Source organism: Propithecus coquereli, unplaced genomic scaffold, assembly GCF_000956105.1.
Source record: "Propithecus coquereli isolate 6110/MARCELLA unplaced genomic scaffold, Pcoq_1.0 Scaffold218, whole genome shotgun sequence".
NCBI classification, from domain to species: domain Eukaryota; kingdom Metazoa; phylum Chordata; class Mammalia; order Primates; family Indriidae; genus Propithecus; species Propithecus coquereli.
Genome location: NW_012146967.1, coordinates 5,518,160 through 5,535,979, shown reverse-complemented (window position 1 = coordinate 5,535,979; position 17,820 = coordinate 5,518,160). Strand labels below are relative to the sequence as shown.

Below are 17,820 nucleotides of genomic sequence, written 5' to 3'. Positions count from 1 at the left end.
TTAGTTTGGGAAGTTTGGCAAAGGTGGAAAGGGTGAGAAGGCTATGGCACTGCTGTTTTGTGTGTGTATGTTTGTATGACTTATGCAAGACATTATCTGAATCTAGAATCAAGTTATTTGGTATTGAGTGAGGTTTAGTGGTAGGGTAGTTTCAGAGAGAGTCTGAGACTGCTGTAAATTAAAGCTAAAAATGGTTCATTAGCAGAAATACATGGACAAGAACAGAGAAAAAATAGGGTTTCTGTGTTTGTAGTTCAGTGTGATTTGTGGTCCGTTGTGGAAATGGAGAAACATCTCTTTTTTTTCCTGTGTATTACCTGCCTTTGCAATTCTAGCAGAATAGGGAGAGGGAACGTTCAAAATACCATCTGTTCACTTAAACAATGTAGAAGATGAGGGCACTTTGGCCTGTGAAAAAGATGATTACAGCTCCAAACTCTTATGGAACCTTAGAAAACCTCAATAAGCAATATTTAGACTCTTTCAGTCGTTGCTATTTAAATGGTAATCAGGTTATCTAGAAATTTCAATGGGAAGGTGCTGTGGAACTAAAGTGTGTGGATGGCACTGTTTAGAGCTTTCTTAACTTCAGTTACCGTGGTCGCCTGACTGTTGTGTGCTAGCATAGCAGCTGTGACTAAAAGTTCATCTGAGTATGGTAGTCCCCCATCCCTGGTTTTCCTTTCTGAGGTTTCAGTTACCTGAAATCCACTGTGATCTGAAAATATTAAGATACAGTATTTTGAGAGAGAGTGACAGACCATATTCACATAAGTTTTATTATATAGTACATTGTTATAATTGTTTTATTTTATTATGAGTTACTGTTGCTAATCTCTTTATTGTGCCTAATTTATAAAGTAAACTTTATCACAGAGATGTATATATAGGAAAAACCATGTGGTATGTATGGGGTTTGCTACTATCTGCAGTTTCAGGCATCTACCAGGGGTCTGGGAACACATTCTCCATGGATAAGGTGGGACTACTGTATATGCTTTAAAGTTTTTTTTTTTCATTGAGGAACCAGGGGGTATTTTTGAGAAACAGGAAATGTGTGTGTTTGGTTTAATTTCACTTGGCCTACATTTTGTATAAAGCCTTTAGTAAGAAGAATGTGATTTTTTGCTCTCTTATGTTTGCATTGATGTGACTGTATGAAAAGGGTCATGGAGAATTCAGTGCTTTTATTTTGGACTATGTATTCTTTTCCTGTTTTCTTCTTCCCTCACAATAATCGTGGTAATTACTGTCTCTAATTTTTTAAGCCAAAAGCAAAGAATTTTGTATAGATGGTATAAGTTAATTCTTATAAGGTACCCTGACAGTTAGTGATCCTTCTTTTTATTTTACAGATGAAAAACTTGAGGCATTGAAAGACTAAGTGACTTGTCCAAGGTCATACAAATAGTACCTGGCAGAGCCTGCATTTGAACCTGTGTTTACCTTTCTAAAGTTTATGCTATTTCTCTCCCCCCAACCCCTGCTTTTGATGATAGATGTTACATTAAGTATAATATAAAGAATATAGGCCTTTATACTTATTTAGCTTTTTCTTTACATAAGGTCTACCTTCCCCTGTTTGCTAAATTTAAGAAATGTTTGCTAATTTTCTTAGAACCTTAGGTTCCTCTGGAATAAATGCAGAATTGATGAATTCGACTATTTGATATACTTTAAATTCTTGAAATTTAACTTATCGTAGAAGTTTTACCATTTGATGGCTTAGTATTTCACATGGGGAGCATTTGTGCAGGGTAAGAGAGAAACCAAAAATATTGGCTCTCTGGAGTATTTTGGGCAGGGAAACAGATAAACTACTTAATGACATTTTGTTGACTGATACAGAAGGAATACTTACTTTCACATGATAATATACGTAATGTTTCTTCTTCTTCTTCTTTAAAACTATATTCTATCTCTTGGATAAAGCCCCTTTATCATAGAATCGTAGATTCTTAGAGCTAAGTGAACTTTATCTTACCAAATTAGGATACAGATCCCAAGAGGAAGTGAGTTGTCCAAGATCACATAGCAAGGTAATGGCAGAAATGGAGCTAGAATTAATTTTTCCATAGTCTTTCTGCTGTTCTTTCTATAGTCAGAACATCCTTTAGGAATTTCAGACCTTTAACAAAAGATATTTAGTCTATAGAGGTTAAAGATTCAGGTCCTTATGCTCCTCATTCCTGAAAGGGAAAATCTTAAAATGAAAAAGTTAAACTCAAGTATCTTGGGTTGCCATTCTTTACTGGAAAATTACTTTTGATTGAAGCTGGATAGTCTAGTTCATTTGATAATGACAATAATGAAGTTTCAGGTAAGGAAGATTGTAAGCGGAGAGAAGAAATATATGCCCGTTTTGCTTTAAGTATACTTGAAGATTTATTTTTTGTTGGAGGGGGAGCATTGACTTGACTCTTATAGAAAATGTGGAGTAAACTCTGGGAATGTTTTCATTACCATTAAAGTATAGATGGCTTTCTTTTTGTCTTGAGACAGGATCTTGCTCTGTTGCCTGGGATAGAATGCAGTGGCATGATCATAGCTCACTGCAACCTCACACTCCTGGGCTCAAGCCATCCTCCTGCCTCAGCCTCCCAAGTGTCTGGGACTACAGGTCCACGCCACTGCACCTGGCTAATTGTTCTATTATTTGTAGAGACGGGCTCTGGCTCTTGCTCAGGCTAGGCTTGAACTCCTGACCTCAAACAATCCTCCCACCTCAGCCTCCCAGAGTGCTAGGATTACATGCATGAGCCACCATGCCCGGCCCGATGTCTTCTTTTTGATGCTCTCAGTAGCTGGTTTCAGATATCCACATTTCAGTATGCCATCTTTCTTAAGTTGAATATTCTCCCTTTGAGACAGGTTTCCCTGTTCAGTAATAACATCCTATTTTTTTTTTTTTTTAAGAGGCAGGGTCTCTATCTGTCACCCAGACTAAAGTGCAATGGCCATAGCTCACTGGAACCTCGAACTTCTGGACTCAGGCGATCCTCCTGCTTGAGCCTCCCGAGTAGCCAGGTCTACAGGCACACGCCACCATGCCCAGATAGTATTTTTGTTGTTATTTTTTATAGAGGTGGGGTCTTACTGTGTTGTTCAGGCTGGTCTCAAACTCCTGGGCTCAAGTGATCCTCCTGCCTCAGCCTCTCAAAGTGCTGGGATTACAGGCGTGAGCCACTGTGCCTGGCCTTATAATAACTTTTTTGATGGCTTCTTCTAACATAGGATTCTAATTTCTTATCTCGTAATGAAGGATTAAATGTTGCAATCACTGGTTTATATTTCATCGCCATTCCTGACTAAAGGATCAGAGTCCATGGCATGCCTTATTGATCCATTTGTTAGAGATCAGTGGGGTAACAGGAATTGTTTTCCTCCCTTTAGACTGCATTCTGATCTTGGCCACTATTGCATTCATGAAGAAGGAGGGAGGTGAAGAATTAGGCGTTGTAACTGGTAAATACTTGATTTCTTTTGTTTCTGAGAGTGGTTAGACCATTACAAATCTTTTTGTTTATAAGGATTTAGAATAATGTTTTGTGCATAGTGCTGGGTATACTTGTAGATGGCACTTGGACTGTGACTTACAACATACATTTACTTCTGATACTTCTCTGAGTTGCTTTGCTTCCTGTAATCTGAATATGCCTAATATATTAAAGCGTAAGTACAAGAGCAGTTTCAAGAATTGTGAACACTTCTTATTTTCCTTTTAACTTTCTCAAGTTTGCTTTTAATAAATCTCAGTGTTCAAGGGTTATTTTAAAGAAACTTAGAAGTTTTAGTTGATTAACTTTTCTCACATCTGTAAAGGAACCTGGAATTCCAGAGCTAACATACGGCTGAAATTTTTTACAAAAAATAAATCATGACGTCTGAGTCAAGTTGATAGATAGATGCTTTCAGTTGCTTCCCATCTTTTGTAAGACTCTGCTGAAATAACAATATATTAAACAGAAGTACAAAAAGAAATAAATCAGTAATAGCAAGTAGAAAAGGGTAAACTATGATATTACTAATAAACAAGAGAGTTAAACAAATTTTTGGAAAAGCTAAAGCAAGTGGGGACCAATTGATGGATAAAATGGAGGACATGAGGCTTGGCAGTGAAACAAGGAGGCTGCTTGTGGTATGGAAGCCAGTCTACCCAGCAGGAACCCCCAAGGGCTCTCTGAGCAAAAGTGAAGAAGGGACAGAAAACAGGAATTCAGTGTTTATGTAGGGATAACGCAACTACCTGGCATTGCCAGAGCCTTTCCAGCCCTTTCCCAGTGGCATCTACTGTGCTGCCCTCTTTCTCTAGCATTAAAAAAGGAAAAACAAAACAAAAATGTGATTATTTGTTTCTAAAGAAATTGATCAAAATGTTTGGGGAAATGTAATTGTTTTTGTGCTAGATATTGGCACCCCTGCCTTTAGTCTGATATTTGGGAGATGGGGGGAGGGTATTCCATACTTTTCTAGCAGCTTACACTAAAATAAAGCCTACCAGTGACATGTTTTTTCCTGTCCCATACTGAGTTCCCAGTTGGAATTTCAATTCCAGGGAGAGATCTAAAGAAAGCAGATCAGCAGAAAAAACTCATACCAGCTAACCAAGTCCTTCTACCTATACCTCTGGTACATGAGGATCATTAGAAGTCTAAGAGGAACTTTCAGCATGAAAGAGACCAGAAGACACAAATAGAAAACCTAACCCCCAGGGGCAACAGGATAGTGGAGGGAAAAGAATTGAACTTTAAAGAAATCTTTTAACTAATATACTCAGAAATTCTAGAAGATAATACATTCATAAGACCAGTTATAGTTGTAATGAAAAGAGAACAATTAAAGAATGCGAAAGATTAAGAACATGATTGTCAAAAGAAAACATGCAGTAGAAGAATAGGAAAATAGAGTTGGAGATATCTCCCAAAGTGTAGAGGTTTAAGACAACACATGGAAAATACAGAACTGAGAAAACTGAGCCTGAGCCAAAATCTTACCTGCTAACACCTTATTGGAGAGTACAATCTCAGGAAAGCAGGAGGGAAAGGAGAGTGCGATGGTGGAAAGCTGGTCAGACTTTTTAACAGGCGATATTGATTGCTTGGAAGTCTTCAGGGAGATTGTGTAGAACCATTGCTTCTCTGGCCAGTCCGTCCAAAGGGGGTGTGGAGTGGTGTTTTATCTTTTGGTTTCCTCCCATCTCCTGCTCCTCCCCGTTTTGGTCAAAGTTTGCCATACATTTAACTCACGTGACCTCTTCCTTCAGTGGCCTCAGAGGCCAGCTCCTACACTTTTAGTGAACAGATCAGATCTGCACAGAGGGATGCCTAAGCCCTGCGGATGGTCAGAGGAGTCAGTGATCCCTAATGGCAGCCTCTGACCTTAGAACCTTTGCCTCGTAAGAAACTAGTAATATTAAAAGAGGGGTGCTCCCCACAGGACTGATGGAGGGAAGGATAGGAGACTGCAGCTTTTCATCAGAAGCCCTTCTGTACCTGATTTGCTGTCATGTGTATGTATTAATTTGAGAAAAATAAAAATGAATTACCAAAACACCCTAGAAATAGCTATCAAAGGTCTTTTAGAATGTATTTTTAAAAAGAATGAACTCAAAATCTTAAACAATAAAATCTAATTAGTTTATATCGGGATAATCTTATTGGACTTCTAGAATTGATCCTTACTCCTTTCCTACCTTTTCCTGAAAAACACCTTCTGCTGTTTGACTTCTCCATTAGCATACGGTCCCCTAGCATTGAAATCCAGTTATTTTCTGCTAGTCCCTTGTACCCATTGCCAGGTTCTGCTGATGCTACTGTGGAATTGTCTTTAGCACGTGTCCCCTAATCTATATCCCTCTGCCTCTGCTGTATAATAGTTCCTGGCCTTATTATAAGTCCTTCAAAGTTTGTAGTGTCCTTCTAACTGATCTCTCCTTCCCCATGTCACCTTTTTTCCCCCCATGCTAGGTTTTGATCTCCTCCTGTGCTAACCATATCATTTGGGTTATAACTTTCGTTAAAGTAATAAAAGTTTTAGTTATTTATATATTCTACTAGGTTATAACATCATTTATTTCTTTAAGAAACCCTTACTGAGAGCATCTAAGGTGGTCGGTCACTGGGGATACGAAGGGATACAAAGATGAATTACACCTGGACAATTACCTGCCCTCAAAGAGTTCATGTTCTGTAAAGACTACAGAAACGTAAACAAATAATTGTAATAGATTGTAAGTACTACAATAAAGTCAAGTATTAGGTTGGAGGGGTAGGCAGAGAAAATGATTTTTTTTTTTTCCTATTTGAGTGAATCAGAAACCTCTAGGGAAGAGTAGATGCTAGAACCCCATATTTTTTTTTTTTTTTAAGACAGAGTCTCACTCTCTTGCCTGGGGCGAGTGCCGTGGCGTCAGCCTAGCTCACAGCAACCTCAAACTCCTGGGCTCAAGCAATCCTACTGTCTCAGCCTCCCAAGTAGCTGGGACCACAGGCACGCGCCACCATGCCCGGCTAATTTTTTTTTTTTCTGCATATATTTTTAGCTGTCCAATTAATTTCTTTACATTTTTTGGTAGAGATGGGGTCTCGCTCTTGCTCAGGCTGGTCTTGAACTCCTGAGCTCAGAGCGATCCGCCCGCCTCGGCCTCCCAGAGTGCTAGCATTATAGGCGTGAGCCACCGCGCCCAGCCTAGAACCACATATTAAAGATTGTGTACAGATTAGCCAGATGGGTAGAAAGGAGAATGACTTTATAAGCAGAAAGAATAGTAGGTACAAAAAAACTGGAGAGTGAAGTAGCACAAGGTGTTTTTCAGGATTCCATACACATTAGAGCACCACCCGCGCCAAGCCATCAACATCTCTGAGGTGGATTATGATAGCCTCCTAACAGGTCTACCTGCTTTTGCTTTTGCCTTTGCCTTGGCCAAATGATCCATTTAAAGCCTAAGTCTGACCACACCACTTCTCTGCTCAAAACTCTCAGTGGAGTGTAAAAGCCAAAATCCCTGCAGTGGCCATAAGCTTTACAAGATTTCTGCTGACGTCATTGTTTCCCCACTGCCACTTTTCTCACTTCATCTCCTGCCACTCTGTTCCATGCTTATGCAGTCCAATCACACAGGCCTCCTAGGCCTTCATGTTCCTAGTTCTTAGAATGAGCTGAGAGGGTATTTTCACCTCTGGACATTTGCATTTGTGTTCCCTTTGTCTGGAGTAGCTTCCATCCAGATATATACATGGCTTGTTGCCTTAATTTCTAAAAGAATCTGATCAAATGTTACCTTCCCTGACCACCCTGTGGAAAATAGAAATCCTCTACCCCTCCAGCCCTAATACTCTCATGCCCCTCTTTCTTACTTTATTTTTCTCCACAGCACACCATCTGTTTATTTACTATGTGTCTCTCCTTGCTATGATGTAAACTCCATAAGGGCAGGGACTTTGTCTTTTTAATCACTGTTTCCCCAGTGGGGGCTACAGTGGAATGTCCAGCATGTGATAGGTACTCAATAAATATCTGATGGCAAGAATTGAAGCTAAATAGGTGAAATATGCAAGGAGCATGACTTTTCATGCAGAGGTGTTTAGACTATAGACATTGGGAGTCTAGGGTTTTAAGAAGAGGATTAATTAACAGTATCAGATTTAGGTTTTATTTTAGAAAGACCATTCTTGTAGCTTCTTGGAGAATTAATTAGATTGAGACTAAATTAGAAGAAAGGAGAACTGTTAAAGATTCTTTGGATAGCCTGCATGAAAGCAGAGACTCATTTTTCTTTTCATTTCCCACAGTAAATAATGAGGACTCTCACATGTGGCCTTTCAATTATTATATATATTTTAATAGAACTATCATAACTCATTTTATGAAGTAAATATTTATGAATGATTATTTATATTGTGGAAAGCTTCCTGCAGGGTTGATAAGCTATTGAGAGAAGAGCTCCTATCTTTTTTATAGACTTACACCTGATTAATTCAATTTAGTAAGCATTTTCTAAAGAGCTACTACTATGTGCTCATTATCACTTCATTTTGTGATGAAGTTTATAATTCAGTCCGCAGTACCTAAGGACTTTACCTGTGAAATGATTAGAGAAAATATAAGCCACTGTGTAACCATGGTTGTAGACAAAATGCAGTTTTGTTTTGGGAAGGGGATAGGGAAAATTTTTGTCTGTTACTATATGGATATCATCTTAATTTTCCATTTTAAAGCAGTGGACTGCAGTAGAATGCCAGACATAAAATCTGTGAAGCATAATTAAATATTTTGTGATTCAGAAGGCACTATGAAACCTTGCCAATGTTTTATTCTGAACCTGAGTTATGACTACTTTTAAGGATGTTCCAGTTTAGCATATGGAAGATGCAAACTTAATTGTCCATAAAGACAAAATAAAGAGTAAATTAATTTAAATTGTAGTAAAAAATTTGCGTTGAGAAAAAGAATAATTATCCATGCATTGTGTAAATCACCAATTACATTGACTAGAATAGACATCTAACAATTGTCTGTAGGGGCCTTCCAAGGTAGCTGAACTAGAGTAGTTCTTGTGGTCTCTTGTTGACAGGGGAAGACATGGTTCATGGATGTTTGAAGTTATAAATGTTGCTTTAAAGAGAAATAGACGAAAGCTTTTAAGAGGCTGGAGACATTAAGACTATTACAGGGTTTGTCATTTTTAACCTGATAGATAATCTGTTTGAATGACTTTGTTCTGAAATATTTATTTTCCTATTTAAATATTCATTGCTGTGAGATGGCAAAACTCAGCTTCAAGGGAGAGATCAGTCTGGTTTTTTTTTCTGAGTAATTCAAAAGAAGGGTGTGTGTGTGTGTTTTGAAGACAAGTGATTTAGAAGCAAGTGTGCAATTTTCTTGTTGGCCAAATCTCTAACTGCCCTTATACTTACGTATATTAGCTTCTGTCGTTTATTTTTATTCTAAGCATGGATGTAGAGTATATCGTATTGCCTGTTTTATTTTTATTTTATTAATTGTCTGTTTACAAGAGCTCACAATTGCACTAGTTATCCTCCTGCTCTCCATCTCCCCTTAATGTAGCTGTAGCACACTTAGACTTTGGGCCCTGGTTCTTTAGTTATACTCACTCTAAAGTAAGGATCCATTGTGAGACCTGCATTTCAGTAGATTTGCGTTTTTTGGGGGAAAAAACCAACTAGTATTTATTCTCTTATCTGTAGGTTCCGTATAAACAGGTAATCCTTTACTTTCAAGAAACTTACATTTATAGCCACTGTTGCTTCCTCTTATAACCTATGCCCTCCCTAGTCTTTGTCCCTCTTCTAGAGGTGTAGATGCTTCAGGGCATTTTCTGGAAGCATGCTACCACCATAATTCTCTCCCGTTCTGCCAGCCAAAGCCTCTAAAACAGTGTTTCTCAGAGTGTGGTACCCATACCACCTATACCAAAAAGTACCAGGGCCCAGCCCCAACCCACTGAATCCTAATCTATGGGGAAAGGATCTTAACATTTGCATTTTTAAACATGCTGCTCAAATGGTTTGTTACACACAATAAAATATGGGCATCTCTGCTGTCAAGGAATGACATAAAAGATGAGTTTGTGGGTGTGGTAAGCCGGGTATTATGGAAGTAGTTCCTTACTTCACGGGGTCGGTGATCTTATTGTGAAACTGCAGCTGGAATACATGTGTCCCTGAATTCCTTACTTGGAATTAGATAGCACTTTCTCTTAAATTTAGTATTTTAGTGGTGATAGGTTTTTATTGCCATAATTGTTATTATATAATAAGAAAATCTGTTTATGTGAGCTTCTTTGGGATCCCAGCCATCCATTAAGTTCCAAACAACAAAATGAAAAATAAACTCTTAGAATTCAACCTGAATATAAATGCTGGAGACTTCATGTATAGATTTTTCCTCTCCATTTCAAATTTATCTGCAAGTCGTCTAACATCTTATGGCTCCGGGTATAATTTATTGTAAAAGAGAAAATAGATTACTTTTATCTAAGTCACCAGACATATTTTCAGGATTATTGGACACTAACACTTTCTGCTCTGGGTATTCAGATTGTAAAACTTTGTTGAGATGAGAAAAGAAAAACACTCTTACTACTCTACAGCTCTCCCTCTAGGTGTTATTATGGGAGTTTAAAGAAAAAAATAAGGACAGTACAAGGTAACTTGGCTGTCTTTAGACTTAAAAAAAAAAATGTTTTAGATACTAAAGGAAGTAGTTTTTAGGGTAGCACTGTTAAAAATATGTAGGTAAGTTAAGAATGTAGAATCAATTTTGCTTTAAGTCTAGCAAATGAGCATTGTATTGTCTTTGTACATGTTTATTTACCCATTTTGTTCTTCTGGAATTTCTTAGTATGTCGTTCTTCTACAGAGTTAATTTTTTAAAATTGATCCTAGATAATTTTAAATCCAGTGTTGTCTTCTTACGTTTCTGAGATAAGAGTTATGTAGCTATTTTTTTCCTCTTGTCACAGATGTTTGGGGAGAAGTCATTTCTTTTAGTACCAGATTAGAGAAGAATGGCAGGCCTTTTCTTAGGTACTTTGGTTTGTTGTTTGTTTGTTTATTTAAAACAAAGGCAGATGGAGCTTGAAATCTGAGCCTATATAAGCAAATCCCAGCGGGGGAAAGGGTATAATTTGTAAAATACTTAAAAGCAAAAATATTTTTTCTATTACAATTCTAGAAAATTAATTTCCATTTGTATACAGTACTAGAAAAATGATCAGTGAATTTATCAGTGGTGATAAACTGGCGAGAATATGCTCTACCTAAATAATGAAATGATTCTGTTTATGATGATGTGAATAAAATTAATATTGATCTGTTTGAATTCATGATCCATTCTGACCATATATGTAAATAGGAATTGGAAAACTTCTAGGATTACGGCCCGTTGATACAGAAGCAATACAATAGCAGATTGTGTATATAAGTGGGACTCAAGGTTACCAAACAAAAAACTAGAGTGAAGTTGAAAAATAAAAGATATAAACAAAAATACACGTTTCTCTCTCCAAGATTACATAGACTTTAATTATCCTAGAAAAATGGAGACAATTATATTTGGGGCCATTCTTTCTGTTCTCTTATAGTATTTTATGCAGAGCTTTATTTTTAGCACCAATAACATCGATTAGTTTACGTGCCTTTCTTGCCTTCTAAATTTGTCCTACAAAGGCAAGAATTTTATTTTTGCCCTCATGCCTCTCCCCTGTTAAAGACTAGCATGTTGTAGATGCTTAAATGTTAATATATAATTGATTCTAATGTTCGGGAAAATTCAATAGGAACAGAGAATATGCTGAAGAAACAACAAAACAAGTCAGTTTCACTTTCTCTCAGTTTTCACAACCCTCTGAAGGGGGTTGTTCATTTTGCAGAGGCGAAACAGACTAGTTAAGTAATTCACCCACATCTGGGTCTGCCTTTTAGGTTCGTGCTCTTTTTTCTGTTTTACTCTACCTCCCATGAAAGCTTGGGAGAAAACATGTAGTTGGACCTAAAAACTATTTCAAAGTCACCCGTAAGTAGGTGATGGTTGAAACTCTGAGACTGCTGTGGTTGAGGTAATGGATGATGAAAGGGTTCCTGTGTGATGGGAATTAATTCTCGTGGTGGTACAGCCAGCTCTCCCTATCTGCACCTTCCACATCCATGAGTTCCGCATTGCAGATTGGAAATATTAGGAGGGGAAATGGATGGTTGCGAGAAACCTGAACATGTACAGGCTTTTTTCCCCGCATTATTTTCTGAACACTACAGCATAACAGTTACTTACGTAGCATTTACATTGTATTAGGTATTATGAGTAATCTAGAGATGATTTAAAGTATATAGGAGGGCCAGGCCTGGTGGCTCACGCCTATAATCCTAGCACTCTGGGAGGCTGAGGCAGGTGGATCGCTCGAGGTCAGGAGTTCGAGACCAGCCTGAGCAAGAGTGAGACCCTGTCTCTACTAAAAAAAATAGAAAGAAAGGATCTGGACAACTAAAAATATATATATAGAAAAAATTAGCCAGGCATGGTGGCGCATGCCTGTAGTCACAGCTACTCGGGAGGCTGAGGCAGGAGGATCGCTTGAGCCCAGGAGTTTGAAGTTGCTGTGAGCTAGGCTGACGCCATGGCCCTCTAGCCTGGGCAACAGAGTGAGACTCTGTCTCAAAAATAAATAAATAAATAAAAATAAAGTATATAGGAAGATATGCATAGATTATATAAAAATACTACACCATTTTATGCCAGTGACTTGAGCATCCAAGGATTTTCGTGGGGGGGGGTGTCCTGGACCAGTCCTCCACAGATACCAAGGGATGACTATATTTGAATTTATAATGAAAACATTTAGCATATTTCATGTTGTACACCAGAAGGCTACGTATGTATCTGTGATTTAAAGGAGAAAGACATCATTCTTAACTTAGAAATTGATAGTTACATCTGATTTTCACTCACAGCAGGTCAGTACTCTTCAAGATGAACTCATGTGCATAAAGCACAAGCACATAAATGTGGATTCTTTTCTTTCCTGAGGGTAGGCCACCACTTCTGCCTGCTTGCCCCGTACTCTTCTCCAATTCGATATCAGCCCAAGATAGCCACATTTGTTTCATTATGTATTACTCCTTGTTATGTTTTCTACTCTCACCAAAGAAAGCGATTTGCTGTAGTGAGCACACATGTGACTTTATATCTTAATCTTCCTTTATTTAATAAATGTTTGCTTAGCACTTCATATTTATTAGGCACCATGTGGGATTCTACATTCAACAAGACAGTCCCCACCCATCATAGTGAAGCTTTTAATCTAGCAGGGGAGTCAAAACACATACTTAAATTTGCTAAGTATAAGGTTTTGAATTTAAATGTCTTGTTAAATTCTAACGTCTTGCACATTAGTGGTGCAAGCTAAATGCTATGAGAATATAGAAGAGGAAGGGATTACTTCTAACTGGAAATGGGAGCAAGTTTATAGACTGCTAAATTAGGGAAAAGAGCTATTCTATCTAACTTTGTGGACTACAACAGAAAGTTAATATTCATAATTTATTTTCTCAGATGAGATATACTTAAGCAGCTTAGCCTATGATATTAGAAACAAAACATTTTTACATAAGCATAGAGGTAAATTCATGCCTAGAAATAATCATGTGAACTATCATCTCCTAGTTTCTCTGGGGGCTGTTGTCTTTTCTACTGAACTTAGAACTTTGGAATATGGCCTGGAAATTTAATAGAAATATGAAAACATTTAACATTTTTACTACTAATAACATAACTTGGGGAAATATTCAGACATTGCAGAGTATATGAGACAAAATGTGAAATCACTTCTATCCCAATTTCATTCCCTTAGCATATAAATATAATTGTTACATTTTTAACAACAACAAAAAAGTACTTCTATAAATAACAAAATAATCCACCAAGGATTTCTTCTTGACCTCCTAACAGAGGTTCACATTTCCCTTCTTCTAGGAAAACAGAGCTTCTGCCTGGCTTGCATTTCTGTGTTAACACCTAGTACCTAGGCTACAAGTGGATTGTAGAAAACGTTTTTATCTCCCACTGCTAATTGATGTGTTTATAGAGTTTGATGGAGCCACCTCTGTCAAGACTACCCCTGTGGGAGAATTCATACCATGTGCTTGTGTGCCAGAGTCTCATTCCCAGCAGGGCTGAGGCAGAGAATGGAAGCTGGAGTGAAAGCTACGAGTCCAGGAGGAGTAACGTCAGAGCCTGAGAAAAGTACCCTTGGCCATGTGATACTAACTTGAAAACTGTGTCTTTTATCCTTTACCACTTATTTAGTAGACATTTCCTGTGGATTCCTGTAAGATTATATTTACGCCTGGAGTTGGAACATAGATCTGTAGAGACCTTTGGTGCTTTTTACTCTGTTTCATTTACCAATTCACCTGAATTTGAATTCTTTTTCATATTTGTCTTCAGGCCAGTAAATGAAGTGAGGGCTTCTGGAACAATGTATTTTATATTGCCAGATAGGTACAGGTAAATAGAGCACTGAGTAGTTTGAAAAAGGGAGAGAATTGTTTTATTTCCTTCTTAGGATGCACGGAATAGCTAAGGAGAAATCATATACAATATCCCAACCTAGAGATAATGAAAAGAAGTTATGTAGTGGTGGGTGACAAAGGAAAACTTTCCCCTCAAAAATTTTATGAGTAAAACAATTGAAGGTTTTCATAGCATATTTTCTAAGAACTAGGCAAAGGGAGGATTTTTATGTATAGCAGTTTTTAGTACCAAGTAGAAATGATTCTCAGATATTGGAGCCAGCTCAATTTGGGGGTTTGATAACTTTTAAGTGGAAGACAATTAAGAGTTTTTGTTTCTAGGTGGGTTACTACCATTTTCTTTTTTTTTTTCTTTTTCTTTTATTTTTTGTAGAGAGGGGTTCTCCGCTGTGTTGCCTATGCTGATTTCAAACTCCTGGCCTCAAGTGATCCTCCCACCTTGGCCTTCCAAAGTGCTAGGATTACAGGCAGGAGCCACTGCACTCAGCCAATCATTTTCTTAAGAGCACAATAATTCAATGCTTCAGCATATTGGCTTCTCCTTATTGATTATATTTTGTGTCATTCTTTTTAATATGAAAAACAATATATTTTGTAGGTTTTATTACAAAAATAATACATACTTATTATTAGGGGCACAAGGAAGCTTTTGGGGATTTTGGATAGATGTGTTCACTGTCTTGATTGTGGTGATGATTTCATGAGAGAGAGAGAGAGAGAGAGAGAGAGAGTGTGTGTGTGTGTGTGTGTGTGTGTGTGTGTGTGTGTGTGTATCAAAACTTAGCAAATTGTACACTGTAAATAAATACAGATGCAGTTTATTGTATGTCAATTATACCTTGATAAAACTTCCAAAATTTTTTTTGCTGATTTGATGACTACAAAAACAAATTATTTCAATATCATATGCATTACCACGACTATTAGTGAGGTTGAGCATTTTCATTCTATTACCTGTTTGTATTTTATCTTCTATGAATTGTTCAGTTATATCCTTTGTCTCTTTTTCTCTTGGGGTGTGTGTATATGTTTGTCTGTCTTACCAGTTTTATATAACCCACTCTGGCATTAGCAATAATAACCCAGTATCTGTCTTACCTTTTTGCTAATATTTTTTTCTAGTTGATTTTTCTAATGACTGTAAAGTCCATTTCTCCTTTTCTCCCCTTTCTTTTACCCTCCCTCTCTTCTGCCCTCTCTGCCAACTATTTCCAGAAAGACAGTGGCCCAAGACTTTACAGATTTGGGTGTCTTCAGTAAAACAATAATTTTTCTTTTTATGGAATAAAATGGAAAGTCAGGAGGTCATTTGTTGAGAAGGGAGGGTAGTGAGGGCTTTGCAAAATCCGTAACACAAGATTTAAACCCCTCTTTTATATCTGAACTTGAAGACAGAACGGAAGTGAGAGAGAGGCTATGGAGCCAAAATGGCCTCTGATGGTTTCCCATAGTTACTGCATGTTCTTTATTGATACTTCAGGTATGCTGGATCTCAGATAAGCATGTGGGAATGGATGGTATATGGAAGGATATCCTGCTATGTTGTTAGCCTTATCTGGTAGCAGTAATTCTTTTTGGTCTGGAAAGTTTTTATCTAGTATTTTGAAGGAAAGTTTTTTGGTTTTTTTATTAACCTGCTAACCAAGATTTAGACAAAGCTCTACCTTGATATACAAAGAATAATTTTTTAGTAATGTACTTTCTTCTGAACTCAATGCCTTAAAATCTAGAGGTCCATGTTGTCTTATTTTCAGACTTTAATTTATAATGTTGTTCTGCCAGTTGGCTATGAATTGTAATTTTAAGGAAATTGATTTGTTTCTGTTTATTTTTTTCCTGAGAATTGGTAAAGAATTAGAGAGTATCCTAAAGAAAATACTAATGGCCCAAACTAATTTCATCTCTTACAGCTTACCTTGTGTGAGAAATTTCCTTGCATTTTATTAAAAACTTGGTTTAAAGCAAACATTTTTAACCTTTTGGCATCTAGTCCACTAATATGGTTGTGGAGCTGTCTAATAGCCACAACATTAACATAAGTTGGAGTGTATGTGTATGTGTCTGCATACATATGTCTATGTGTGTATGTATAATAATATTTTCCCCAAGCCTGGGGCAATAAGTATTCTGTTTTACCTGTACAGTGAGAAAATACTCAGAGAATTCTGTATACTCACCTTAAAAATAATTATGTAACAGGGATTTAAAGTCACTTTTTCTTCTTATTTTCTTTTTCTCATTGTTTGTTTTAGGGTAACCAGGAGCCAACAACAACTCCTGACGCAATGGTTCAGCCTTTTACTACCATCCCATTTCCACCACCTCCACAGAATGGAATCCCCACAGAATACGGAGTGCCACACACTCAGGACTATGCCGGCCAGACCAGTGAGCATAACCTGACACTCTATGGAAGTACACAAGCCCATGGAGAGCAGAGTAGCAACTCACCTAGCACACAAAACGGATCTCTTACGGTACGTGAACTATGAAGTAGAAAATGGAAGGATGCGTGTCAATCATATCCTTCATCATAAGACCAGAAAGCCCTTTGACTTAACTTAGCATTTACATTCCATTACATAGCATTAATGTAATTTCAGTTCTATTCCAAGCATTGTAATTAGAAGATAGGGATTTAGAATTAAAACTCACAGTTACTGCCCAGGAGCTTTTAGTCTAGAGAGGAGATAGACAGTATAACAAGGTAAGTATAGTGGTGAAAGTAAATTTAGGAGGATGCTGTTCTTTTCAACTTCACCAGTAACCTTCATTTTGCAAAATCTCACATTCCCTTCTATGCCCTCAACTACTACACAATCTCTCAGCAGCATTCTACACGTTCTCCTCCCTCCTCCTTGCAATGCTTTGTCTTCTTGGCTTTCGTGCTCTCCCTATTTCCCTGCTAAGTCTGAGTGTTTTGCTGATTCCTCCTCCTCTGTTCAACTTTTAAATGGTACAATACTCTGAGTTTGGGTCCTGGAACCCTTTTCCTCTTATTTTATATCGTCTCTATATATAATTATATTACCAGATTCACTTAGTTGCTCAAGCAAAACCTAGGAGTCATTCTTTATTTCCTTCATCTCTACATCTAATCCATTAGCACGTCTTGACAATCGTAGCTGTAAAACATTTACTACTTCAACCTCGTCTCTACATTTTACTACTACAGATGGAAGAGCTCAGCTTTTCTATTAGATTACATGGGTTTGAGTCTCAATATGGCCTCTACTAAGTTGTATAACCTTGGGCCAGTTATTTAATCTCTCCCTGCCTTGGCTTGCTGTGAAATGAAGATAATAGTACCTACCTTGAAAGGCTGTTATGAGATTTAAAAGTTTGATTCTCATTAGGTAATTGTCACCATCATTACCACTCCAGTCTAAACCTCATCACTTACTTCCTGTATTATCTCTGCCTAACTTATTCACTCTCCCGTTAGCAGCCAAGATGGTTTTGTTTTTTAATGCAAATCATGCTGTTTTCCTGCTTAACTTTTAATAGTCCCCTAACACAATTAGAATAAAATCCAAACTCTATATTTGGTTTACTAGTCCCTAGTCCCAGCCCACCTCTTTGACTTCACCTCTTACTACTAACTTGCTGAAGTAAAGGAAATGTCATAAATTAACAATAGGTATGTATCACTTACATATCAATAATATGCGAAATCAGGCCGGGCGCGGTGGCTCACGCCTGTAATCCTAGCTCTCTGGGAGGCTGAGGCGGGCGGATTGTTTGAGCTCAGGAGTTCGAAACCAGCCTG

General features: G+C 37.6%; 1 protein-coding gene across 1 annotated transcript in view; it reads left to right on the top strand.

Annotated features, from left to right (window-relative positions):
* The window catches only part of RBFOX2 (RNA binding protein, fox-1 homolog (C. elegans) 2), a 276,297-nt gene that overhangs the window by 191,236 nt on the left and 67,241 nt on the right, over positions 1–17,820 (top strand). The window contains exon 3 of the mRNA XM_012644707.1: positions 16,304–16,528. Coding sequence (XP_012500161.1) covers positions 16,304–16,528 — 225 coding nt within the window. The remainder of the gene's footprint in view (positions 1–16,303; positions 16,529–17,820) is intronic.